We start from the raw sequence: 22,060 nt of genomic DNA, 5'->3' as shown, positions 1-22,060 counted from the left end.
TTCCCCTCAGGCATGTAAAAAAGTTCTCCAAGAGGGGTAACTCTTTAAAGGTTTTTTTTGGTCTTTCTGAAGTCTTTCTCAGATGAGGAAAGTCTAATATTGGAGTGGCAGGGCTGGGGCAGTTGGTTCAATTGGTTGTGTTTAAACTGAGGAGAGGATGTTGGATGGAAAGAGAAAATGAAATGGGCTGATCAAGGAGATCACACAGCCCCCAGGGGGAAGGGTAATGAAATGGGGACTCCTGGTTTGTACAAGGAGTAACAGGAACACAAAAATCTGGTGGATTTGGGGAGCAGAGGAGTGAGAAATGGTGAGGTTGGGAAGATGGACAGAACATCTGCCAAAGGAAAAGTCTGACTGTGCTGTGAGAGTTGGGGAAAAGGCAACAGGAAGCTCCCTCCAGGTACCCCCCAAGCTTCTGGCAGTCAGTAATTTAGGATTTGTGATGATTTTCTGCACTGAAGGTTTGTTCTGAGCTGTTGCATTCACAGTTTGCTCTGGCATTGGAGAGTTCAGGGCCAGGTTCTGTGGGGCTTTGGGCAGCCTGGTCTGGTGAGAGACATCCTTGTCCACAAAAGTGCAGGATCTTTAAAGGTCCCTTCAACCTAAATCCTTCTGTGATTCTGTTTTACAGCTCCAGTGATTCTCTGCTCTGTAAACTGCACAATCCTTTTTCAAGGATTCAAGGATTTCAATTCCTTTTCTCCCATCAGCATTCTCCAGCAATAGATACCATTGTCTGTTTATTTTCAATGGCTTGATAACTTGACTGTGTCTTTCCTTGATTTCATGGCTGGAAAACCACTGAGTAATCCTTCCCTACCCACCTTCCCCATGCTGCTCATTAAATTATGAGTGCTAATTACCTTTCACAACGAGGGGGAAAAGGGAAATATTGTGAACTCAGGAAGGTGTGGAGCAGGAACAAGGGAAGGATGCAAGTCCCAAATGGAGAGTTCTGTGCCTGTCATCATTAGGAGGGGGCAGGAAAGGAGTGACTGGGATAAATAAAACTATTTATTTTTCTCCACAATTCCTATTTCAGCACCTCCCAGCACTCCTGCAGCAGAGGTTGAGGTGTGTGTGACCTTCCTGAGGTTCTCTGTTGTTCACTCCATGGCTCCCCTGGCTCGGCTCCTGGTGTACTACGTCAGGGAGAACGGAGAGGGGGTCACAGACAGCCTGCAGTTCCCTGTCACCTCCTCCTTTGAGAACCAGGTAGGGGAGAGGGAGGGCTGCTGTCTCACTGCCCTTTGGCTTTAGGGAGGGCTGCTGTCTCACTGCTCTTTGGTTTTTGGCAGGGCTGGTGTCTCACTGCTCTTTGGTTTTTAGCAGGGCTGCTGCCTCACTGCTCTTTGGTTTTTAGCAGGGCAGGTGTCTCACTGCTCTTTGGTTTTTGGGAGGGCTGGTGTCTCACTGCTCTTTGGTTTTTGGCAGGGCTGGTGTCTCACTGCCCTTTGGTTTTTGGCAGGGCTGGTGTCTCATTGCTCTTTGGTTTTTTGGCAGGGCTGCTGCCTCACTGCTCTTTGGTTTTTGGGACAATCACTGCATTTAATGGCATTTCCCTTCCCAGGTCGCCGTGGCGCTCTCGGCCAACGAGACCAGGCCTGGTGACCTTGTGAGCATCAAAGTCAGAGCTGCCAAGGGAAGCTGTGTCTGCCTGGCCACGGTGGACAAGAGTGTCTACCTGCTCAAAACAGGCTTCCAGCTGACAGCCAGCCAGGTAGGGTGAACTCCCAGCCCTGATGTCCCCTCCTGAGCCCTGCAATCCTCCCCCAGCTGGGGGAAGCAGCCAAGGAGAGCAGCCCGTGCCCTTTCCCTGCAGGTGTTCCAGGAGCTGGCAGAATATGATGTGTCTGATGCTTTTGGAGCTCCAAAGGAGGAAGGGCACTTCTGGTGGCCTGGCATGTCCTCCCGCAGGCGCCGCAGGTCCTCGGTGTTCCCCTGGCACTGGGACATCACCAAGGACGCTCGCTTCGCCTTCACAGTAGGAAGAGCCACCCTCCCTTCTGTCTCTTGTGCTTTCATGTTTGCAGAGTGCTGTCAGCCCCATAACCAGCCTCCCTTCTCTATTTTCTGCTCTCATGTTTTCATTGTCAGCCCCATAACCAGCCTCTCTTCTTTGCTTTCTTGTTTGCAGGGCATTTTCAGCTCCAGAGCCAGCCTTCCTTGTCTCTTCTCTGCTTTCATGTTTGCAGGGGGGTTTTCAGCTCCAGAGCCACCCTGCCTTCTCTCTGCAGTGTCTCTCTTGTGTGCTTTCTTGTTTGCAGGGGCATTTTCAGCCCCATAACCACCCTCCCTTCTCTCTTCTCTGCTTTCATGTTTGTAGGGTGATTTTCAGCCCCATAACCAAGCCTCCCTTCTCCCTTTTCTGCTTTCATGTTTGCAGGGGGGTTTTCAGCTCCAGAGCCACCCTCCCTTCTCTGTCCTGTGCTTTCATGATTTCATTTTCAGCCCCAGGACCAGCCTCCCTTCCCTCTCTTGTGCTTTCACATTTGCAGGGGCGTTTTCAGCCCCACAGGCCAGGGCTTTCCCCCACATCAGAGCTGGGTGGGATGAAAAGTGATTTTTCAGAGCAGAGCACACTGTTCTAGCAGAGATATCCGAGAAGCATGGTTTGGTTTTTGGCCAGCCCAGTCCTGGGAGGGGCAGCTGCCCTGCTGGGTGAAGGAATTCGTGCTGGTGCTCTGGAGAATCAGGGCCCAGAGGGTTCCCCCAGGCAGGGGTGAGCTTGCAGATCTCTTCTGCAGCTACTGCAGCAGGGAGGGAAGGTGGAATGGGAATCTTTCCTTGTAGCCTTTCTTTGGGAAATCATTTCGGTTTCTTCCCCGCCCTGGTTCTCCCAGGGCTCTTCTGTTGCCATCTGCGTGAAAAACCTTCATATCCTTGATCAGGTTGCTCCCTAAATGCTATATATTTATAGTTAATTGGTGTGTTTCCATAGTCAAACCTGGCCAGATTGTAAAAATCTGATTTCCTTTGATCTGTGCCGTGCATTTGAATCAAATTGAAAGTTGAGCATTTAAAACAAGTTGGGTTTTTTAAATGTACTCGTGCACTAATTCATTCTTTTTTCATTGCTTTGCATACTAACAATGCAACCTTTTAAGCTGAAAACCAGTCATTTGTAGCTCTTAAGAAAAAACTGCTTTCCATGAGCTTTTTGCTTTGCTTTTGTTTAAAATGGGTGTTCCCTCATCTATTTGAGAAGTTCACCCTTTCAGGCTCTGCTCCCATCCCTTCTTTGCTTTCCACAGCCCTGCAGGATGTAACCCCTGCTCCCTGAGACAAGGCAAAGCCTGAGCTGTAAATGTTTGGTATTTTTTACATCACCTTCTCCTGCTTGCTCCTCTGAAATGCAGACTGGCCCGGAGAACCAGTGCCACAGCCCTGATCTTTGGTGTTCTTTCCCTTTTTAATCCACATAACTCCTAAAAATTATGATCCTTGCTTCCTACAAATCCCCCATCTCTTCATTCTTCGACCTCCCTCTGATTTTAGCTAAATTGTTTTATTCTGTTGCCTTAAACCCCAGAGGTTTCACACATCCCCCCCAATTCCTCATAATCTCTTAATTACAAACTCTACATCCTCATTTTTGTCCACTGCTGCTTTTCCCCCTGGGCTCTGAGGTTTTTTTTTTTTTCTCTGATGCAGCTTTTTTTGTGCTTACTGAGAGCTGCAAACTCTTGGGAACGAGTTCATTTTTGGGGAGCTGGTGTGAATGCAGGGCTGGGGAAAAGCTCATGCCCCAGAGCTGCTGGGAGCCGCTGACTCTGGTGAAAAAGGGAATTTAGGGCTGGGAGCTTTCCTGTGAGGACACTTTTCATCTTGCTTGGCATCCCTGGCAGGGCAGAACTGGTGGTGCCTGATGAGAGAGCAGCCTGCTCATGCAGCAGAGCACACTGGGAACTGTTAGGAAGGGTGAAAAGCTGTGATGTTTTATTCTAGGGGAAAAAAATAAGATTATTTTTACATGTCACGCTTGCCCAGTAATGTTAGATACTGATTTAAATGTGTTTTCCAAGCAGACAAGAAGTATATATTCATATTTAAATATTTTTTTAATATTTAAATATGAATATATACTTATATTCAAATATTAATAATTTAAATATTTAAATATTTTTTTAAATATTAAATATTTAAATATTTTTTTAATATTTAAATGTATTTTCCAAGCTTTCTCATAAAGCCTAAGCACCTTCACATTAACAATCATTTTTACACAAAGCTTTAAAAAAATCCTCAAGATTCCATTGGGTTTTCCCTGGTAAATGCTAAAATATAATTAAGGGATTCTATTTTTAAAAAAAAATCAATTAATTAATCACATTTAATTCTTTTTCTTTAATCCTTTTTATTTATTTCTTTTTTTTTTTTCATTTAATTCTTTTTCTTTAATCCTTTTTATTTATTTCTTTTTTTTTTTTTCCTTGCTGGTTTTTGTTTTGTGGTGCTGATTTTTCCCTGTCTAGGAAACTGGCTTGGTGGTGATGACTGACATAGTCAGCCTGAACCACAGGCAGAATGGAGGGATGTACACAGATGAGGCTGTCCCAGCCTTCCAGCCACACACGGGCACCTTGGTGGCCACCATGCATTCCAAAATAGCACCAAGGTAACATTTGAGCCTTAATTATCTATTGTCTGTGATACTCCTGGCTGGTTTTGTGGGTTTTTTTTTTCTCTCTATTCTCAGTTTTTTCCACCTCAGGTTTAGACAAGGCAGTGATGGGGAAATTCTTCAAATTTGGCTTGGTAGATATTAAAAAAAAAAAAAAAAATTGACACGGCTTTGTTTAAATTTAATTTAATTCTGGAAAAGTGATACTTGCAAAGAGTGCTGAATTATCATTTGGAAGAATATTTCTCTGCAATTTGCCGTGAATTTCTTGGAATATTTGCATGCTACAGCTGTTTTTGCAGAGTCACTCATTGCTCACGATTTGGACCATTCAGCTGCTGGTCAAAATCAGCAGAACCAGGATCTGTGTGAGGGAAAGGCTGGGAAGTGCCACAAGTGATGAGGATGGGCCTTCCCTCTGCATCCTGAACTCCCCAAAAGCCTCTCCTAGCAGAGGAGCTTCTGGGGTTAGTTAGGAAATAGATAATGAAGTATAACGGGTATAAAAAGCTGATTTAAATTGTTAAAATATTGGAAGTCAGGACAATTCAAAGAGCAGGGATGGAGAAGGATGGGATTGCTGGGAGTCACATGCTGCACTTCTTCCCCTCGATTCCCTTTGGTGAAAGAATCTGGATCACAAACCAGTTTTATTTCAAATTCCACTCTTTCTGCTGGTTTCAAAGGTTATCTTTCTTGTACTATTTTGTAGATTCGTGTTTCAGCCTGCAGAGTGGGTGTGCACACAAAGGGACTGTTTCAAACCCCATTGAATTTGTGTTATTCCCTCCTTAATGAGTCTGCACCAGAGTTTTGGTCGTGTGAGCCAGATCAGCTGATAACTCTGATTTATCCCTGGCTGCTGGAAATATCTTATTGAAAGAATCAATTTGCAAGGATTTATTTCTTGTTCTAGCAGAGCAGAGAAGAGGAAAAGAACCTTCTTCCCTGAGACGTGGATTTGGCGCTGCCTCAATGTCAGGTACTGGCATTAATTATATCCAGAGGGTTGTAAACAAAGCTCTTTAAAATCTAATCAGTTACACTGGCATTTTCTGTTATTTCGATTTTTTAATTATTGTTTTTCCTCCTATTGTTGTTTTTCTTCATTACCACTTCAGTCTTTGCAGCGTTTCCTCTGGTCCTGAAGTGTTCCCTTGCCTCCAACTGAACCTCTCAGTTGTGCCCACATGGATTCTCTGTTGTTTGCTTATCAAATTTTCACTTTCTCTGTCATCTCCTGCAAGAACATCTACCCCAGGCCTCAATCTGCCTCCTCTCAAATCCTGCTTTCCCCTGGGTACAGTTGGAACTAAAATATAAATTATTAAAGAGATAACGAATCCATCCCACAACAGCACACCCAGGATAATTCGAAGCAATTATTAAAAAGCTTCTCCAGGTTTGCAAGTAAACTTCATCCTCAATAAATGGTTGTAAATTAAATTTGACAGGAACTTGGAGCAAGTGTATTCAAATCTGTTCAATTGAGCATGAAATATGCTTTGTAGAAATACACAAAGAATTCCAGAAGTGCCCATTTGGGCCTCAGCAAGCCAGGGCAGTTAATTATAAGTGGGAGAGTGTGGAATAAAAAGTTGCAGATGGCATTTTCTCTACTTCATTTCATTAGAAACAACTGAGGTGGAGCATTCCTTCATTTCCACTCTCTTGAGCAGGAAGAATTTATTTTTTTTTTCTTCTATAATTTATAATATACAATCCTAAAAAAAAAAAAAAAGAAAAAAAAAAAAGAAACAAAAGCCTAATGTCAACTTCCCAAACCAATTCTAAAAATTCCTAGAGCCTGGCTGGAGGGTCTAATGGCTGGAAATGAGTGTGTACTTTGGCCCTGTGCCCAGAAGAGTAAGTGCCCTCATGTGTGAAAATAATGTTAATGCTGGTTATGGGCTGAAATCCCAGTGGAAAGAACATCAGCTGCAACAAATTGTCCGGTTAAACAGGCTGGAATTGTGCCAGAGCTGCCTCCCTCCCTGCTGCTCCTCAGGCCTGAGCATCAGGGCAGCTGCAAACTGCAGCAGGGCGAGCACCAATGGCTGCTGAAAAGGAGCTGAATAACTTTGATATTTAAGTTGGTTTAGATGGGATATTGGGGAAAAAATCTTTCTGTGGAGCCCTGGCACGGGGTGGGTGCCCCTGGGTCCCTGGCAGTGCCCAAGGCCAGGCTGGGCAGGGCTGGGAGCACCTGGGACAGTGAAAGTGTCCCTGCCATGGCAGGGGTGGCACTGGGTGGGCTTTGAGGTCCCTTCCAGCCCAAACCAATCTGGGATTGTGTGACCATTTCCATGGCTTGGAAGTTCCTCTGGAACAGTGGAAGGGCAGGGGTGGCCTGAGGCTTTGAGATCCTTCCAGCCCAAACCATCCTGGAATTCTGTGACCATTTCCATTGCTTGGAAGTTCCTCTGGAGCAGTGGGAGGTCTCCCTGCCATGGCAGGGGTGGCACTGGGTGGGCTTTGAGATCCTTCCAACCTGAACTATCTGGGGTTCTGTGAACATTTCCATGGCTTGGCAGCTTCTGTGGAGCAGTGGGAGGTGTCCCTGCCATGGCAGGGGTGGGATGGGATGGTCTCTAAAGCCCTTCCAACCCAACCCATTCCATGTTTTATGATCCAAGTGCAATTCCCAAGGCTTTTCCCTCTGCAGTTGGAGCTGGGGGAGCCACATTGACCAGCCAGTGCTTGGAGTGTGGCTGAATGATAAAAAGCACACAGATCTCCACTTTTACTGTTCACACTGATCTCCACTTTTTACTGTTCACATGGATCTCCACTTTTTACAGTTCACACTGATCTCCACTTTTTACAGTTCACACTGATCTCCACTTTTTACTGTTCACATGGATCTCCACTTTTTACAGTTCACACTGATCTCCACTTTTTACTGTTCACATGGATCTCCACTTTTACAGTTCACACTGATCTCCACTTTTACAGTTCACGCTGATCTCCACTTTTTACTGCTCACACTGATCTCCACTTTTTACAGTTCACGTTGATCTCCACTTTTTACTGTTCACGTTGATCTCCACTTTTTATTGTTCACGCTGATCTCCACTTTTTATTGTTTCCATCCTTTCCCTTTGTAATACAAACACAGAGGTGAGTCCCTGATGAGCTGCCTGGCTCCTGCCATGAGCAGCACCTTCAGCCTCACTGGGAATTGATTTATTTAGAGGAGGAAAGCAAAGCCAAGGAGCTTCACTGGTGCCTCAAGTGAGAGCAAACCTGAAAAGCAGTGGCAGTGCAGCTCTGTGTGTGCATCATGAGGACACCATGTCGTGCTGGTGACCTCCCATTCTCGTTTTCCATGTCCCCAAAGCTGGCAGCATGTGTGTCAGGCTCTGGGGAATAAATGAGAACTTGTGAGGAAACAACCTTGGGGTGCACTCACCACTGCACCCATCTCCCTGCCAGCTGAGCCATGAAATAGCTTTTGTTCCTGTGGTAGGGGAAATGTTTTCTGTTCCAGGCAGGGCCAGAGCTGCTTTGCAGGAGGGAAACAGCAAAATCTGAAGAAAAAAACCCTGAATTTCTATTATTATAAAGCATAGAAGAGGATACCACGTTTATGATATCCCTTTCTGCTACGCACAGGAAAGCTGAATACTCAGAGATTTGATTTTTAATAGCTGATTTCTGTCCTCATTGAGAGAAAATGATAGGTTTGGAATTTTTCTAAGTCGGGCATTCCAAAACCAAGCAAAGCAAAATGTTTCTGAATCAAAAGCAGCAGTTGCTGAACTGGATGTTTAGAAAGTTCCTCATTTGTCCTTGCATTCAGGCAGAGTCTGCAGTGTGGCAATGGACACAGGGACAATGAGCTCCAAAAAACCTCACTTTTATTTCACTAGCTGTTAAATCAGTTATTGTTGAACTGTTTTTATCTAGGACTTTGGTCTGGGATTATTTCTTATTTTTCCTTTTAGATTTTGGCGTTTGTTTCAGGGTTTTGTTTAGGTTTTTTTAACTTTGTGCAGACATTTGCCTCTAAGAAAAGTGACTTGGAAATGAGGCTGAAAAGGAGATTTTTAATCCAGGAAGAATTTGTCTTTTGCAGAAGTAACTATTTGCTTTTCTGCTGCTTATAAATATTAAAAATTAAAAATTTGCAACTCTCAAAACTGATAGAAAGCACAGGGCCTTTTGTAAAGCTCCAAGCAGCCAATGCTATCTGATAAATCCACATCTGGAGGGAATTCCCCAAAATGCTTGGGGCCATCATTAAAAATGTTAGGAAAATTAATCCACAAACACCAGAGGTTTATGTCCAAAAAGGAGAGAGAGGAGTCCTTTGACTTTATTCAGATAAAGGGAGAGCCATGGGGCATTGCCCTGGGATCTCTCCAATTTTTGGAGGATGCAGCCTCCTTTTTATCCCAATTTCCCTTCTCTCTTTCCCCATTTCTGAGGTACTTGAGAGGTTCAGACTTCCCAGAACACCTGATACCAAGGACTCCCCTCTAATGTACAACCCTCCCTTTTAATTTTTAATTCTTATGGAATTTAGGGATTTTTCTTCCCCATTGTTTCTTTCATCTTTCAATGTCTAATTTCATTTATCAGCAAACCTAAAGCTTATTTGTAAAAGCAAATATCTTTTTCCATTCATCAGTCAGTGGAATCCTTCCCATTGTTTCTTTTACCTCCCAGTGCTGGTTTTATCTACCAGCAGCCCCTCAGCTTGTTTGGAAAGACAAATCTGCTATTCCTCTCAAAAATCATTTCATTTATGTGATGAACATGACTGCATGTTGCTTTGGCAGTACCAGCTGTGAAAAACTCCAATCACTCGTTTTTAAAATTTGTAAAAGTTTAATAGTAATAAAATGGTTATAAAAACAGTGATACAATTAGAGTAATAATAATTTGGACAATTTGAATTAGGACAATAGAGACAAGGAGTTATGGATGTCTGGGTACCTTTTTCTGGGCAAAATAAGTCTGAAAAAGGACACACATTAATAAAGGATTAACCCTTAAAAACAACAGCCTGTTGCATATTCATACATCTCATCCATGATGCATAAATTACATTCAAACACAGGATTCTGGCTGGGCAGTGTCAGCTTCTTCCTCATAATCCTAACTGAGCAAGGTGGGGAGAAGTTCATTTCTCCTGATAATGGAGCAATAAATTCTCTTTCTCTGAAAGATTCAGGTGTCCTGTGGCTGCTATTTTGCTGTGAGTCCTTTCTTTAAAAAAAAGTACCTTACATAGCATCGTTTCTATTTTAACTTTTTGTTATAACCTAAAACTATATTTACCACATTGCTTAATAGAGAATTAATACAGCATCACTTTCTAACACAACACCTATACTATTCATTTGAATATTTGTGAAAAGCCAATCCTAAAACACGCATTTTTCACCCAGCTCAGGGGAAGCCCAGCTGCAGGTGGAGGTGCCTGACTCCATCACCACGTGGATCACAGAGGCCGTGGCTCTGTCTGAGGACAGGGGCCTGGGCATTGCCAGCCAGGCAGAGCTGAGGACCTTCAAACCCTTCTTCATCGACTTCACCCTGCCCTACCACGTCATCAGGGGAGAGCAGACCAAGATCCCCCTCACTGTCTACAACTACCTGCCCCTGTGTGCAGAGGTAAAGCTCAGCCCTCACCTGTCACGGGCACATTTTATAAAAAATCCTCTCCTTAGAATCTTTTTCTCCCGAGAAGCTGAGAGGCCTCAGAAGCAATTATTTTAAACAATAATTATAAAATTAAATAAAAATAATTAATTATAAATTTATTTATTTTATTTAATTTTTAAATAAATGTTACTATTATTTTAATTATCTAATTAATAATTAATTTAATTAATAATTATTCAAGATTTAATTATATTTAATTATTAATTATTTTAATTAAAATAAAATAATTACTATTAATAATTTTAATTAAAACAATAATTATCTGCGGCTGTGGAATGCAACAGGTGCATCTTTGATTGGTCTCATGTGGTTGTTTCTAATTAATGGCCAATCACAGCCCAGCTGTCTCAGACTCTCTGAGCAGTCACAAGATTTTATTATAATTCCATTCTTTCCTTGCCAGCCTTCTGATAAAATCCTTTCTTCTATTCTTTTAGTATAGTTGTAATCTATAATTTTCTTTTAATATAATAAATATCATAAAATAATCAATCAGCCTTCTGAACCATGGAGTCAAGATTCTCATCCCTTCCCTTGCTGGGGTGTTCTGCAAATTCCACACTCAGCCCTGCCTCAGTTCTGGCTCCTCAGCACAGCTGGTGGGTGATTTACCTGTCACAGGAGAGAAGGTGTCAGGCTGACAGAAATGCTCTGAGAAGATAAATATTGCTTTTTTTTCAACTCAAATAAATGTCATCGCTTGGTTTGGTTTCGGTTTGAAAGGCCTGTGGTAGGCTGAGGTGTCTTTCAGCACTTCAGGAAAGCAAAGGTTGAAAAAGGCAGGGAAAAGACATTTGAAAAGACGTTCCCCAGTTTGGAATCTTGTGCTGAACCAAAAAGAACTTCCTTTCATCATCAAAAACCTGCCAGAAAATTTATTTTGAAGGATTTTTTTTTCCCCAAAAATTCCGTTTTCCTTGATGTTTTCTTCTCACACTCCCCATCTGCCCAGCTCCAGAAGCAGCTCCCAGAAATATTTGTAGAATCGCTGAGCTGAAAGCACTGCTCTCAGTAAAATCCACGTCTGGAAACCTTGAAGAATGAATAATCTTCATTCTGTGATTGTTATGAAGAATTCTTTGGGTTTCCCATCATTCGCATAGCTCAGTTTGATTTTGTGGCTGATAATATTTCCAATAAATGACATTTCCAAATCGTTCGCAGGTCCACGTGAAGATTTCTGTCCCAAAAGGCATCAAGTTTGTGGGGCACCCTGGGAAGCACCACCTGACCAGGAAGAAATGTGTGGCCCCTGGGGAGGCCAAGCCCACCTCCATCGTCCTGTCCTTCAACGAGCTGGGCCTGAGCAACATCACTGGTACTCACAACTCAAAACAGCCCTAAAAGTTCTTCTTCTTCTTCTGCTTCTGCTTCTTCTTCTGCTTCTGCTTCTTCTTCTGCTTCTGCTTCTTCTTCTGCTTCTGCTGCTTCTGCTGCTTCTTCTGCTTCTTCTGCTTCTGCTGCTTCTTCTGCTTCTGCTGCTTCTTCTGCTTCTGCTGCTTCTTCTGCTTCTGCTGCTTCTTCTGCTTCCTCCTCCGCTTCCTCCTCCGCTTCCTCCTCCGCTTCCTCCTCTTCCTCCTCTTCCTCTTCTCTCAGGAGAAAATTCTGATTTCCTATTCTCCCAGTTCATTCGTTCCACTTGCTGCCAGCTTGGCTTTTCAGCCTCATTTATTGTAAGAACAAATCCCCTGCCTGTGATGCACAGAATGTACAAACAAACAGCAGGACATTCTCTGGTCATTTTTTGGGGTTTTTTTGGTTTTTTTTTTTTTGATATTAAGGTTGGGCCTGTTTCATTTCCCCAAAGAGATCAGTGGAAATTTTTAAACAAGAGTATAACAACAAATTCTGTGCAAATAATCCCAGTGAAAACTAGAAACCAAAAATTAGGGAAGAGTTTCTCTGTTGCCCCATGATGGTTCAAGTGTTGCCTAATTTTAGATGTGATCACTCAAATATGGATAAAGGGAATATGAGAGAGGTAATTACAGCCCTTGTTAATCAGCTGCTTCTAATTAATTTGGATCTCTTTAACTTCTGGAGATGTTTATATCTCAAAATCTCTGCTGCTTTTCCCTTCTGCTTCTTAGCAAAAGCTTTTGCCTATGGTGGGACCAACTGCTGCCAGGAGGGGATGCAGAGCCTGAAGAATGGCAAACACTCAGAGGACTCGTACCTGGACAAAAGGAGCCCTGTGGGGGTGGATTATGTTCGTAGCAGTGTCATTATTGAGGTGAGAAAACACCAATTCAGGAAAAAAAATGCCTGGGAAACTGTGAAATCAAACCTGAGCAGGTTTATAAAGATCCTCAAGGTGATTCGCCCTCAAGGTGATTTATGGTGTGTCAGGAGATTGGAAATAATCAGATTTAGTGGTATTTGTACAGAAAGAGCCCATTGGAGCTGCTCTGGTGAATCTTCAACACTGTTCAGGAGGAAAAGCAGTGGGTGTTTTATGGGATAAGCTTGCCCTGTTAATCTTAGACATATGATAAAAGGGGAAGTTCTCTGGCACTGCTCTAACAGAACACAGTGCCATCGCTTTTCTATAAAGGATATAAAACCACTGCCCAGCAGCAAAAATCATTTCTGTGTTTTCCAAGTCAAACTGGGATCTGTTCCTGCTAATCCAAGCCCTGTGGTTTATGCATGGATTTCTGTCTTTCTCTAGCCAGAGGGACTGTCCAGAGAATACACCTACAGTGTGTTCTTCTGCCCAAATGGTAAGTTCATGATTTGAATGAGATATTCAGTTTATTTGAATCTGTTTTAAAAAGAAGCATTTGGTTTCTTTAAAAAAAAAAAAAAAATTAAAAAAAATCTTTGTTTCCATTTCTCTGTGATTGATGAGTTCTGGTCTGTAGGAAGAACTTGTAAATAAAGAGTCTTTCTTACCTGGCTGGCTAATTATGAATTTGCTCTAACTGCCCAAGTGATTTCTGGAAATGGCCATTAAATTCCTTTACTTTATGGAACAGTTTCAGTATTCAGCACTGTGGACAGTAACTGGGACTGTACTTTATTTTCAGCTGGTGCTTTAGGATTCAGTTCTGGAATCAGTCTGTCCTTTCTGCCAGAGATTTGGATAGCTCAGAGCTGGCTCCAGTAGCTGAACAGAGATGCTTTTGACCACTAGATTAGAACTGAAAAATCACTTGCTGAGCTCATAAGAAATTCAGCTGAGCAGTTTGAAGCATTTTCTGCCTTGAAGGGGGTAAAAATAAAAGATGGGAAGAAACAACCATGTGCATTTTAATATGTTGTTCATCAGAACGGGGGAGAGCTTGGGAAGGATGAAAGTTTGACAAGAAAGTCTCACAGATACGTGTGCTTGGCAGACAGATCTTTAAATGTAGAGTCTGATGAAGGAATAGAGATGGAAGCAAGTTTTGATAGAGAAGAAAAGAATTGCTGAGCCAGCCTCACTGGATAACCAAGAAGGCAAAGGCTGTGTTAGTTAGAAGGGGTTTTTATGACTTAGAACAAAGGATAAACCCACCTCAAACTAACACAGCCTTTGCCTTCTTGGTTATCCAGTGAGGCTGGCTCAGCAATTCTTTTCTTCTCTATCAAAACTTGCTTCCATCTCTATTCCTTCATCAGACTCTACATTTAAAGATCTGTCTGCCAAGCACACGTATCTGTGAGACTTTCTTGTCAAACTTTCATCCTTCCCAACATCAATACTTCAATAGAAGCTGGAACAAAACCATGTGCTGAGCAAAGCTCCGTTTGAATTTCAGTTATCAGCTCTAAGCTGAGCTCCAATCCTTACAACGTCCCCTTGTTTTTCTGACTAGAGAAAATCCACATTTCCACACCTAACAAATACGAGTACCAGTACCTGCAGAAGCCAGCCCAGATGAGGCACTTTGAGCTGGCAGTGAAGGCTCACAATGATGCTCACCTGGCCCTGTCCTCGGGCCCCCACGACATGGCCGAGATGGCCGAGATCGTCATCGGGGGACAGCAGAACTCCAGAACCTGGATTTCCACCAGCAAAATGGGAGAGCCAGTGGCCAGCAGGGACACGCCTGGCATCCTCTCCTGGGATGAATTCCGCAGCTTCTGGATCAGCTGGAAAAATGGAGTTATCCAGGTACTGCATTCTTCTGGGAGTCTCTTCTCTGTGTGAGCTGAGTTTGGGCACACACAGAGCAGTTTTTCCTTGAGCTCCATTCCTGTTGCCTTTTCCCTCTGAAGCCCTGGTCAGGCTGTTGTGATCACAACAAATCTGCTTTTGCCACCAGTATGTTCTCAGGCCATCAGTCCTGGTTGAGGTGGAGACAATACAGAGCAATGTGTAGCCATGATATTTTACAAAAAATCCTTTCCTTAGGATTTTTTCTCCTGAGAAGCTGAAGAGGCCTCAGGAACAAAATGTAAACATTGATTATCTGCTGCTGTGGAATGCAACAGGTGCATCTGGGATTGGTCTCATGTGGTTGTTTCTAATTAATGGCCAATCACAGCCCAGCTGGCTCAGACTCTCTGTCCCAGCCACAAGCTTTTGTTATCATTCTTCCTTTTCTATTCTTAGCCAGCCTTCTGATGAAATCCTTTCTTCTATGCTTTTAGTATAGTTTTAATATAATATATATCATAAAATAATAAATCAAGCCTTCTGAAACATGGAGTCAGATCCTCATCTCTTCCCTCATCCTCAGACCCCTGTGAACACGGTCACAGCAATGTTTTGTCTTTTTGCCATTGTCTTATTTGCCATATTGTCTTGTTGCCATTTTCAGAAGGCTTCAAACTGGTTTTATTTATTTATTTTATTTATAAAAAGCATGCATGCTTTTTATACATTCTTACAAAGCTCATAAGTTTACACTTTACTCATTGGTCAGGAAGGACAAACAACGTGTTTATTGGAATAGTTGCAGGTTTCTCTCATTTCTCCTTCTTTCTTTCTTGGTTTCTATGTCAATGACCTTGGTAGAAAATTCTTTTAGGGGCAAACATGGATCCTCTTCTCAGACTTCTCTCTGGCTCACAGAAGTTGTTCTAAAACCTCTTCCATAAGTCCTCAACATTTTCACTGATGAAACCTTGCAGGCCAAGCCCGTGGATTTCTCATTGATTTCTCATTGATTTCTCATTGATTTCTCCCCTGGATTGTTTTGTGGGTGGGAAGGAGAGAGGTATTGCTGCACCTGCAGGGCACACCTGGGCTGGGAGGTGTCCCAGCACCCCAGGCACGGTGACTCCACCTGTGTGGAGCTCTTGGAACTCCATGGTCTCTTGTCCCTTTCAGGTTGGCCACGGTACTCGGGTGCTAAACGAATCTATAATTGTGGAGTGGACAGTCCCCAAACAGCTTGAGGTGAAGTACATTGGCTTTTCCACAGGCTGGGGGTCAATGGGAGAGTTTAAAATTTGGAGAAAAGAAGAGACTGATGAAAATCACAATGAAGCATTTACTCTTGGAGTTCCCCACAACATAATTCCAGGATCAGAAAGAGCTACGGCTTCAATAATAGGTATCAATAATCAGGAGGTATCACTTAGGTACCCCTTCCCAAATGTCAACAGATGCTCCAGCTGTTACTTCTGACCAGTTCTTGAGTAATGCACAGCAGATAAAATAGTCACAGGCACTTTAAAAGGTTTATTGCAGCTTAATTTTGGGGCAGATCATTCCTTGGGGGTTTTTTGGCACTTGTTTGAAGCCTCTTTGGGTTGACAGTGGCTTGAAATTGGTGGCAGTGAGGGGCTTGGCAGGGGCACTGTCTGTTACTGCTCGTGGTGTTTATGTCATTGTCATCCTCATCACAAATTGTGCTGAGTTCTAAACTGCTCTAAACTGGGAAGTCATGGATAATCAGAGGCTGAAATGTGGAATTTCTTTAATCCAACAAGAGATTGAAGGGCTGGGACTTAACAGCTGAAGGACTTTCCATTTTTCACAGTTGATTTAAGCTGATTTGGGGTAGCCAGGAGCTATTAGTGCAGTGAGGTGGGGCATAACCACAAAACACCGAAAGAAACCCTTAAATCCCCTGATCCTGAGCAATTCCCCTCTTTCTCATCAGGAGATGTGATGGGTCCTACCCTGAACAACCTGGACAACCTGCTGAGGTTGCCCTTTGGCTGTGGGGAGCAGAACATGATCCACTTTGCTCCCAATGTCTTTGTCCTGAAATACCTGCAGAAAACCAAGCAGCTCAGCCACGAGGTGGAGGTTGAAGCTACAGATTACCTCCTTCAAGGTAACTCATCACAATTAAATTTTGAATTCACAGGTGGAGAAAAGGCTTTGAGTTCGTAGTTTTGCTTTACATGTCACTTTTTCTTATCAAGAATAGCCCAAGTGATGGGGATTCGTAATTTCTTGCAGGATGATCTCACAGCCTGACAGATTTTGATGGCAAGATATTTTTCCTCTGATATATAATCTCTGTTTCCCTTCAGTAGCTCCTAGTTCAGATGTTTATTGATTTCTTTTTTTTTCCTTAGCTGATTTCTATGTTTAAACATTTTAGAAAGTAAAACAAAATTAAATTTAGTGAAAATCTGTATATTTAGGGGGTTTTGCCTTATTCATAAATTATCTTTTCAAACCTTTAGACACTAGAGTTTTGGCTCTTTTCTGGACTTCTTTTTAAACAGTATTTTCAGCAGTATTTTCTTAGTAACAGTATACCAAAAATCAAAATGTAGTATCCAAAGTAGTTAACAGCCTTCATCACATGGCTCTAGGTTATCTGTCCTTTCAGTGTCCTGTTCTACTTTACCAAGCAACTCAAAACAACCTTTTTTTGTTTTCATTTTTTCCTTTTTTTTAATTTTTTTTTTTGCACTGTTTTTCTCAGCATTTGTTTTGGGAAGAGCCACATGCAAAATAGTTTTATAACTAAGTGCAATTCTCAGGACAAGTAAGAATTCAGAGATCATTAAAAACCAGAGTGGCCCAAAGGGACAAAGCTCTCTTGTGTATGAGTCAGACAATAGTCATGTCATGAAATCAGAGGTGACAGGGTTAGGTGGTTCTCCTCTGAAAATATCAATATAACATTTGATATGTGAGATATTTCTTGTGTTCAGCAGCAAAAGCCCAGCTCTGCTTCCTCTGCCTGGCTCCAGTCATTTCACTTGTAATTTTCTGGGCTTGCTGGGAGCAGAGAGGCAAAGGGAATTTGTTAATGGCCTGAGTCAGTGTTTCCTTTGCAACATCACATTTGCTTTTGTTTCTTTTTATGAATCTGCAAACCTTCCAGGTTTTTGGCTCCAAATCCTGTTTGCTAATTAACCCTTACAGAAGAAACTCCCAAGGGTTTTAAACCCTTCTATGTTCCCTGCAGCCCTGCCAAGTGTAAGGTTTAGATGGGAAATGCTCACTCTAGAATTGCTTTTGTGATTTACCAAGCCAGAAAACTTCTTCATCCCTCAAGCATCCATCATGGAAAGTGCTGATAATAAATACCAATAATTCCCAAGTATTCCCTCTTCTTTTGAAGTGGCCTGGGCTAAAGCAGTCAGTATTTTTTCTACTTTCCCACTAAAAAAAAAACCCCAAAAAGCAGGTGAACAGGGGAAAACTGGATGGATACCCAATATACATTTTATACAATTCATTTGTTGGGATGAGCATGGCTGTAGACAAACAGGTCTGATAAACAAATCATTTTCCTAGCAGAAAGAGCAATTTTTTTATTTTCATTTTCAGCCTCAGAAGACATTCCAGGAGGGAGTTCTTATCTTCAGCATTCACCTTAATTATTCACCTAATTATTATAATGTTAATAATGATGTCTGAAGCAAGCCCTGGGGCAGCCCCTGCAGCTGGAGGTGTTCACATGCATTGAGGTCACAGCTGTTGTTTTTATGTTACCTAAAGCTGTTCCAAGCAACAGCTTTGGGAAAAGTCAAAATCCAGCTGCAATGTCACAGGCAGAACCTTTTCATTTGTAAATGGAAGTCAAATGGAAGGAGAGTGGCTGTGTGATTAAGTAAAAACCTTTTGATAATGCTTTTTCTTCAGAGAAGTGTCAGATTTTTAGCATTTGCAGTGTCCCAGATGTTACCCTGAGCAGATTTCTGGATGAAGTGCACACAGAGCTGGCTCTCACTCACAGCAGAATAAGAAGCTGCCTCGGGCAGCAGAATCCCCTACACATGTTCCAGATGTTCTGAGTCTTCATTCACTTCAAACACTCATTTTTCTCTGTGTGAGGAGGTTTTGGACTCGCCAGTTCTTTCCAATTTCTTTTCTTTTCCCCAATTCCTTCCAGGCTACCAACGCCAGCTGACCTACAAGAGGCAGGATGGCTCCTACAGTGCTTTTGGGGAGAGGGACTCCTCGGGGAGCATGTGGTGAGTGGCTCTTCAAAACTGAGCTCAAACTGCTTCAAACTGAGTTAAAACCGAGGTGGAAACGTTCTAAGTGTTTGCTGAACAGGAAAAATGCACTGGGCTGGGGAAGAGGAGTCATTTTCCAGCTCCTGTATCACACACAGTGGAGAGTAGAAATGATGCAATAATATTTAGTGGCTCTGGAATTGCTGTACAGTGCTGCTCTGATGTGTTATAGGTGATTCAGGACCCAGGAGCAGCTAAAAGAGAGTTAAATCTACTAATTAGTCCAGGTTTCAGGCACAAAGCTGTAGTTAAGGACCATATCTGCAATTGGAGTAGCAATTAAGGGGTAATTAAGCACCTGATTCCATTAGGGAAGGGGGTTTTATCTGAAGCAGGGAAATGTGGCAGAGGCTTCTGTCAGGTAAAAAACCAACTCAAAACCAACTCAAAACCCCTCAAAGGCATCCTTGTACCTTGGACCAGCAGGATGGGTTTGTGCACTTTGTGATCTTTGGATTTGTGCACTGTGATCTTTGGAAAAAATCCTTAAATACATTTTCTAGGACATCAGTTTGTTGTATATTCATAAACTTTTTCTCTAAGCTAGTTTACATATTCTATGAATTGTTTAACATGGCTCCTCATTGGTTCTACTTGTTTAGAGTATGTGAATTCCTTGGTTGTGGTTTTAATCTTTTTTTTGTTATCATTTTTAGTTTTGGGCTTTGCTCTTCACTGCCTTCAGTCAGTGAGTGTTGATAATTGGCATTTCTGTAGCAGGTGTCTTCATTTATATTATTATTGGATCTTATATTTTTATTTATTTTATCTTATCTTATATTTTTATTGGATCTTATCCCATAAAGAGCTTATATAAATATGCTTATGTTAAAATGCCATGCAGGCATTTTAACATAAGCATATTTATATAAGCTATTTTACTCCTATGTCTAAACTTAATTAACAACAGAAATAAAAACTCCATCTTTGTAACAAAGTCATTTAACACCACACATATAAAATCCATTTCAATATTTGCAAAAAGCCAATATTCTAATATGTATCTATAACACAGGGAGCTTCCACCTCGGCCCCAGCATCTCCCAGTCCCTGGATGTGAGATGTGGTGACACAGAATTACTCAACACTCCAAAAATCCCCTGCCAGGCAGCAGAGTTTGCTACCCTCCCATTCCTCAGGGGCTTGTAAATGCAATGACTCAATCCCCCCAAGCTGGCCAGTGCTCACACTTGTTGTCAGAGCTTTAGAATTCCAAAAACACTTCTGGTGCTTTCTGAAGTCTTAATTCTGTATAAAGTGTAACACAGCTTCAGGCCTGAGGAAAGGATCTGGATTTCTTATGAGAAATATATTGATTCTTAATTTTAAAATATTGATTCTTAGCTTAAAAACTTTAATAATTTGGATAAAAAAGAACTATATTTCAGAGTGTGCCATAATTATGACAAATACACCTTTGAGTTCTACTTTTCAATTTATTTTGTTGACCTTTAATCCTTTTCTTACCCAAAGCCTGGACAGTGTTCAGGTGATTTTATGTCCCATGAACTTTTAAGAACAACATTTAGAGTTTCCCAGAAAGATTTTTTTCAATTTGTGCTTTCTAAGAATATAATTTTGTCCTTACAGGTACTTTAATCTGAATTTGTTTTTTCAGAAAAGATGATTAATTCATTTTTACAGGTTAACAGCTTTTGTCCTCAAGTCCTTTGCTCAGTCCCGTGGGTTTATTTTCATTGACCCCAAAGAACTCACAGCTGCCAAGGACTGGATCATCCAGCACCAGAAGGAAGATGGTTCTTTCCCTGCTATGGGCAGGATACTAAACAAGGACATTCAGGTAAAAACCACCCAGGATCAACTTGCAGCAAGGACATTTTAAAGTTATTATCAGAGCATGAAGTGATGCAGTTTGAACGTGAATTTTGCACTTGAAAGGCTGGGATGCTACAGGGAGAACAGGGGAATTTCAGCTCAGAAAGGTCCATCAGAATGTGCCTGTGGGGCGTCCCCAGAGGGTGGAAATCAAGGTGTGAAATCTTATAAAATCCTGCATTGAATGTGTCCTCAGGCCAGGGACAGCTGCTCCAACCAGCGTGGGCTTGGGTTCCTAAATTTTGTACTCCTTGTGTGCAAAGAAAAGAAATTTGGTGATGCTTCAGCTTCTCCTCCAGTTCTAACACATCCTTTGGGTTGCTTCAAAGTCTGTTTTTTTTCCCCAGAGTCTTTTTCTATAGTTTTCATCCAGTGTTTGTGTTGTTTGCCCTTCCAGGGTGGGATCCATGGGAAGATCTCCCTGACAGCTTATGTGGTTGCATCTCTTCTGGAAACAGGTGTCACTTCTGAGGTAACAAAAGCCTGGTTAAAACACCTCCAAAAATTCTCTCTATTCTTTCTTTATAAGAACTTCATTTTGCTGCTGTTTGCCTTCAGAGGTTCTGTGCTCTCTGCAATGACTGACAGCATCCAGGCAAGGGGAAGCTGCTGGAAAGCCTTGGGGCTGTTCTGAAGTTAAAGAATCTGTTCTGAAATTGTTCAAGGTGGTCTCCCAGCCTCCAGCCATCAGCTCATGATTATTCCAGCAGAGCAAAACGCTTCCCTGCAGCCCCATCCCTCAACCTCTCCCAGAAATTACTGCAAAAGGAGTTTTTCTGCCTCTTAGCTTCAAGCTGTGAGTGCAGCCTGTGCTGATCCTGCTCTCTTGCCTGCACAGACTCAGAAATTCTGGCTTGGTGCTAAAAGCAGTTGAACTTGGGGATCCAGAGAGCTCTTGTGGTCTGGCTTGGCTGCAGTGGCCAAAATGCTACTGCTGTTAGATTACAGTGCCTTTGGAGAGCTGAGCTCCTGCTCTGAGCTGGATTCAGGGCTCTGGAGAAAAACGTTTCTGTTCTTTGCAATGAGACAGAACAGGAACGCTGCAAAAAAGAGAAGCAGTTACATAGGAACAGCCAATTCTGCTGGAAAAAAACCCCAAATTTGCAGTACAGCTGGTGTTTTTGGGATTCCTCCTTCAAACTCCTGGTAACTCAGTGCTCCTGCCCTGTCGAGGCGGTCACGACATAAAGCAGAGACCACAAGCAGTCTCAGTTGGCAACACTTTATTATTGAATATGGCTGATTTTTATACACTTTCCAATTGTTTATCCTTCTTCTATCTTTACTATTGGCCACAATAAATCAACATAATACTATTGGTGAGAAGTTATAGTGACTTAATTAACTTTCTAAAAATGTTTCATCCAGCTGCAAAGTTCTTCTATCTTTCTTCCCTCGGTCTCCTTGGCTACAGCCTTGGAGAGAGCTCTTTATCAGTTTCTTCTTACTTCTCAGCTTCTTCTCACTCCTTTAGCTAACAGGCCCGTTGTTAGCCCCTTCCACACTGCCCTCTCCTGTGTTTCTGCCAGCATGCAGCTTCACTGGGATGGGGATGTTTAG

The 22,060-nt window shown here is 42.3% G+C and overlaps 1 protein-coding gene across 2 annotated transcripts in view; it reads left to right on the top strand.

The window, feature by feature from the left end:
• Nucleotides 1–22,060, top strand: part of CPAMD8 (C3 and PZP like alpha-2-macroglobulin domain containing 8) — a 69,053-nt gene that overhangs the window by 15,049 nt on the left and 31,944 nt on the right. The window contains exons 15-29 of one of the 2 annotated variants that reach the window (XM_071451774.1): nt 1,046–1,218; nt 1,574–1,723; nt 1,826–1,987; nt 4,479–4,621; nt 5,547–5,609; nt 10,024–10,249; nt 11,465–11,618; nt 12,391–12,533; nt 12,972–13,023; nt 14,101–14,399; nt 15,561–15,786; nt 16,339–16,515; nt 18,538–18,619; nt 20,309–20,465; nt 20,898–20,972. In XM_071451774.1, coding sequence (XP_071307875.1) covers nt 1,046–1,218; nt 1,574–1,723; nt 1,826–1,987; nt 4,479–4,621; nt 5,547–5,609; nt 10,024–10,249; nt 11,465–11,618; nt 12,391–12,533; nt 12,972–13,023; nt 14,101–14,399; nt 15,561–15,786; nt 16,339–16,515; nt 18,538–18,619; nt 20,309–20,465; nt 20,898–20,972 — 2,282 coding nt within the window. Of the gene's footprint in view, nt 1–1,045; nt 1,219–1,573; nt 1,724–1,825; nt 1,988–4,478; nt 4,622–5,543; nt 5,610–10,023; nt 10,250–11,464; nt 11,619–12,390; nt 12,534–12,971; nt 13,024–14,100; nt 14,400–15,560; nt 15,787–16,338; nt 16,516–18,537; nt 18,620–20,308; nt 20,466–20,897; nt 20,973–22,060 lie in introns of both variants that reach the window. The other variant, XM_071451773.1, reaches the window with a different exon arrangement.

Source organism: Agelaius tricolor, unplaced genomic scaffold (genome assembly GCF_023055355.1).
Source record: "Agelaius tricolor isolate 1412-34295 unplaced genomic scaffold, bAgeTri1.0.p SCAF_33, whole genome shotgun sequence".
Taxonomy (NCBI): Eukaryota; Metazoa; Chordata; class Aves; order Passeriformes; family Icteridae; genus Agelaius; species Agelaius tricolor.
The sequence above is the reverse complement of the archived record's forward strand: the minus strand, read 5'-3'. Positions and strand labels throughout refer to the sequence as shown.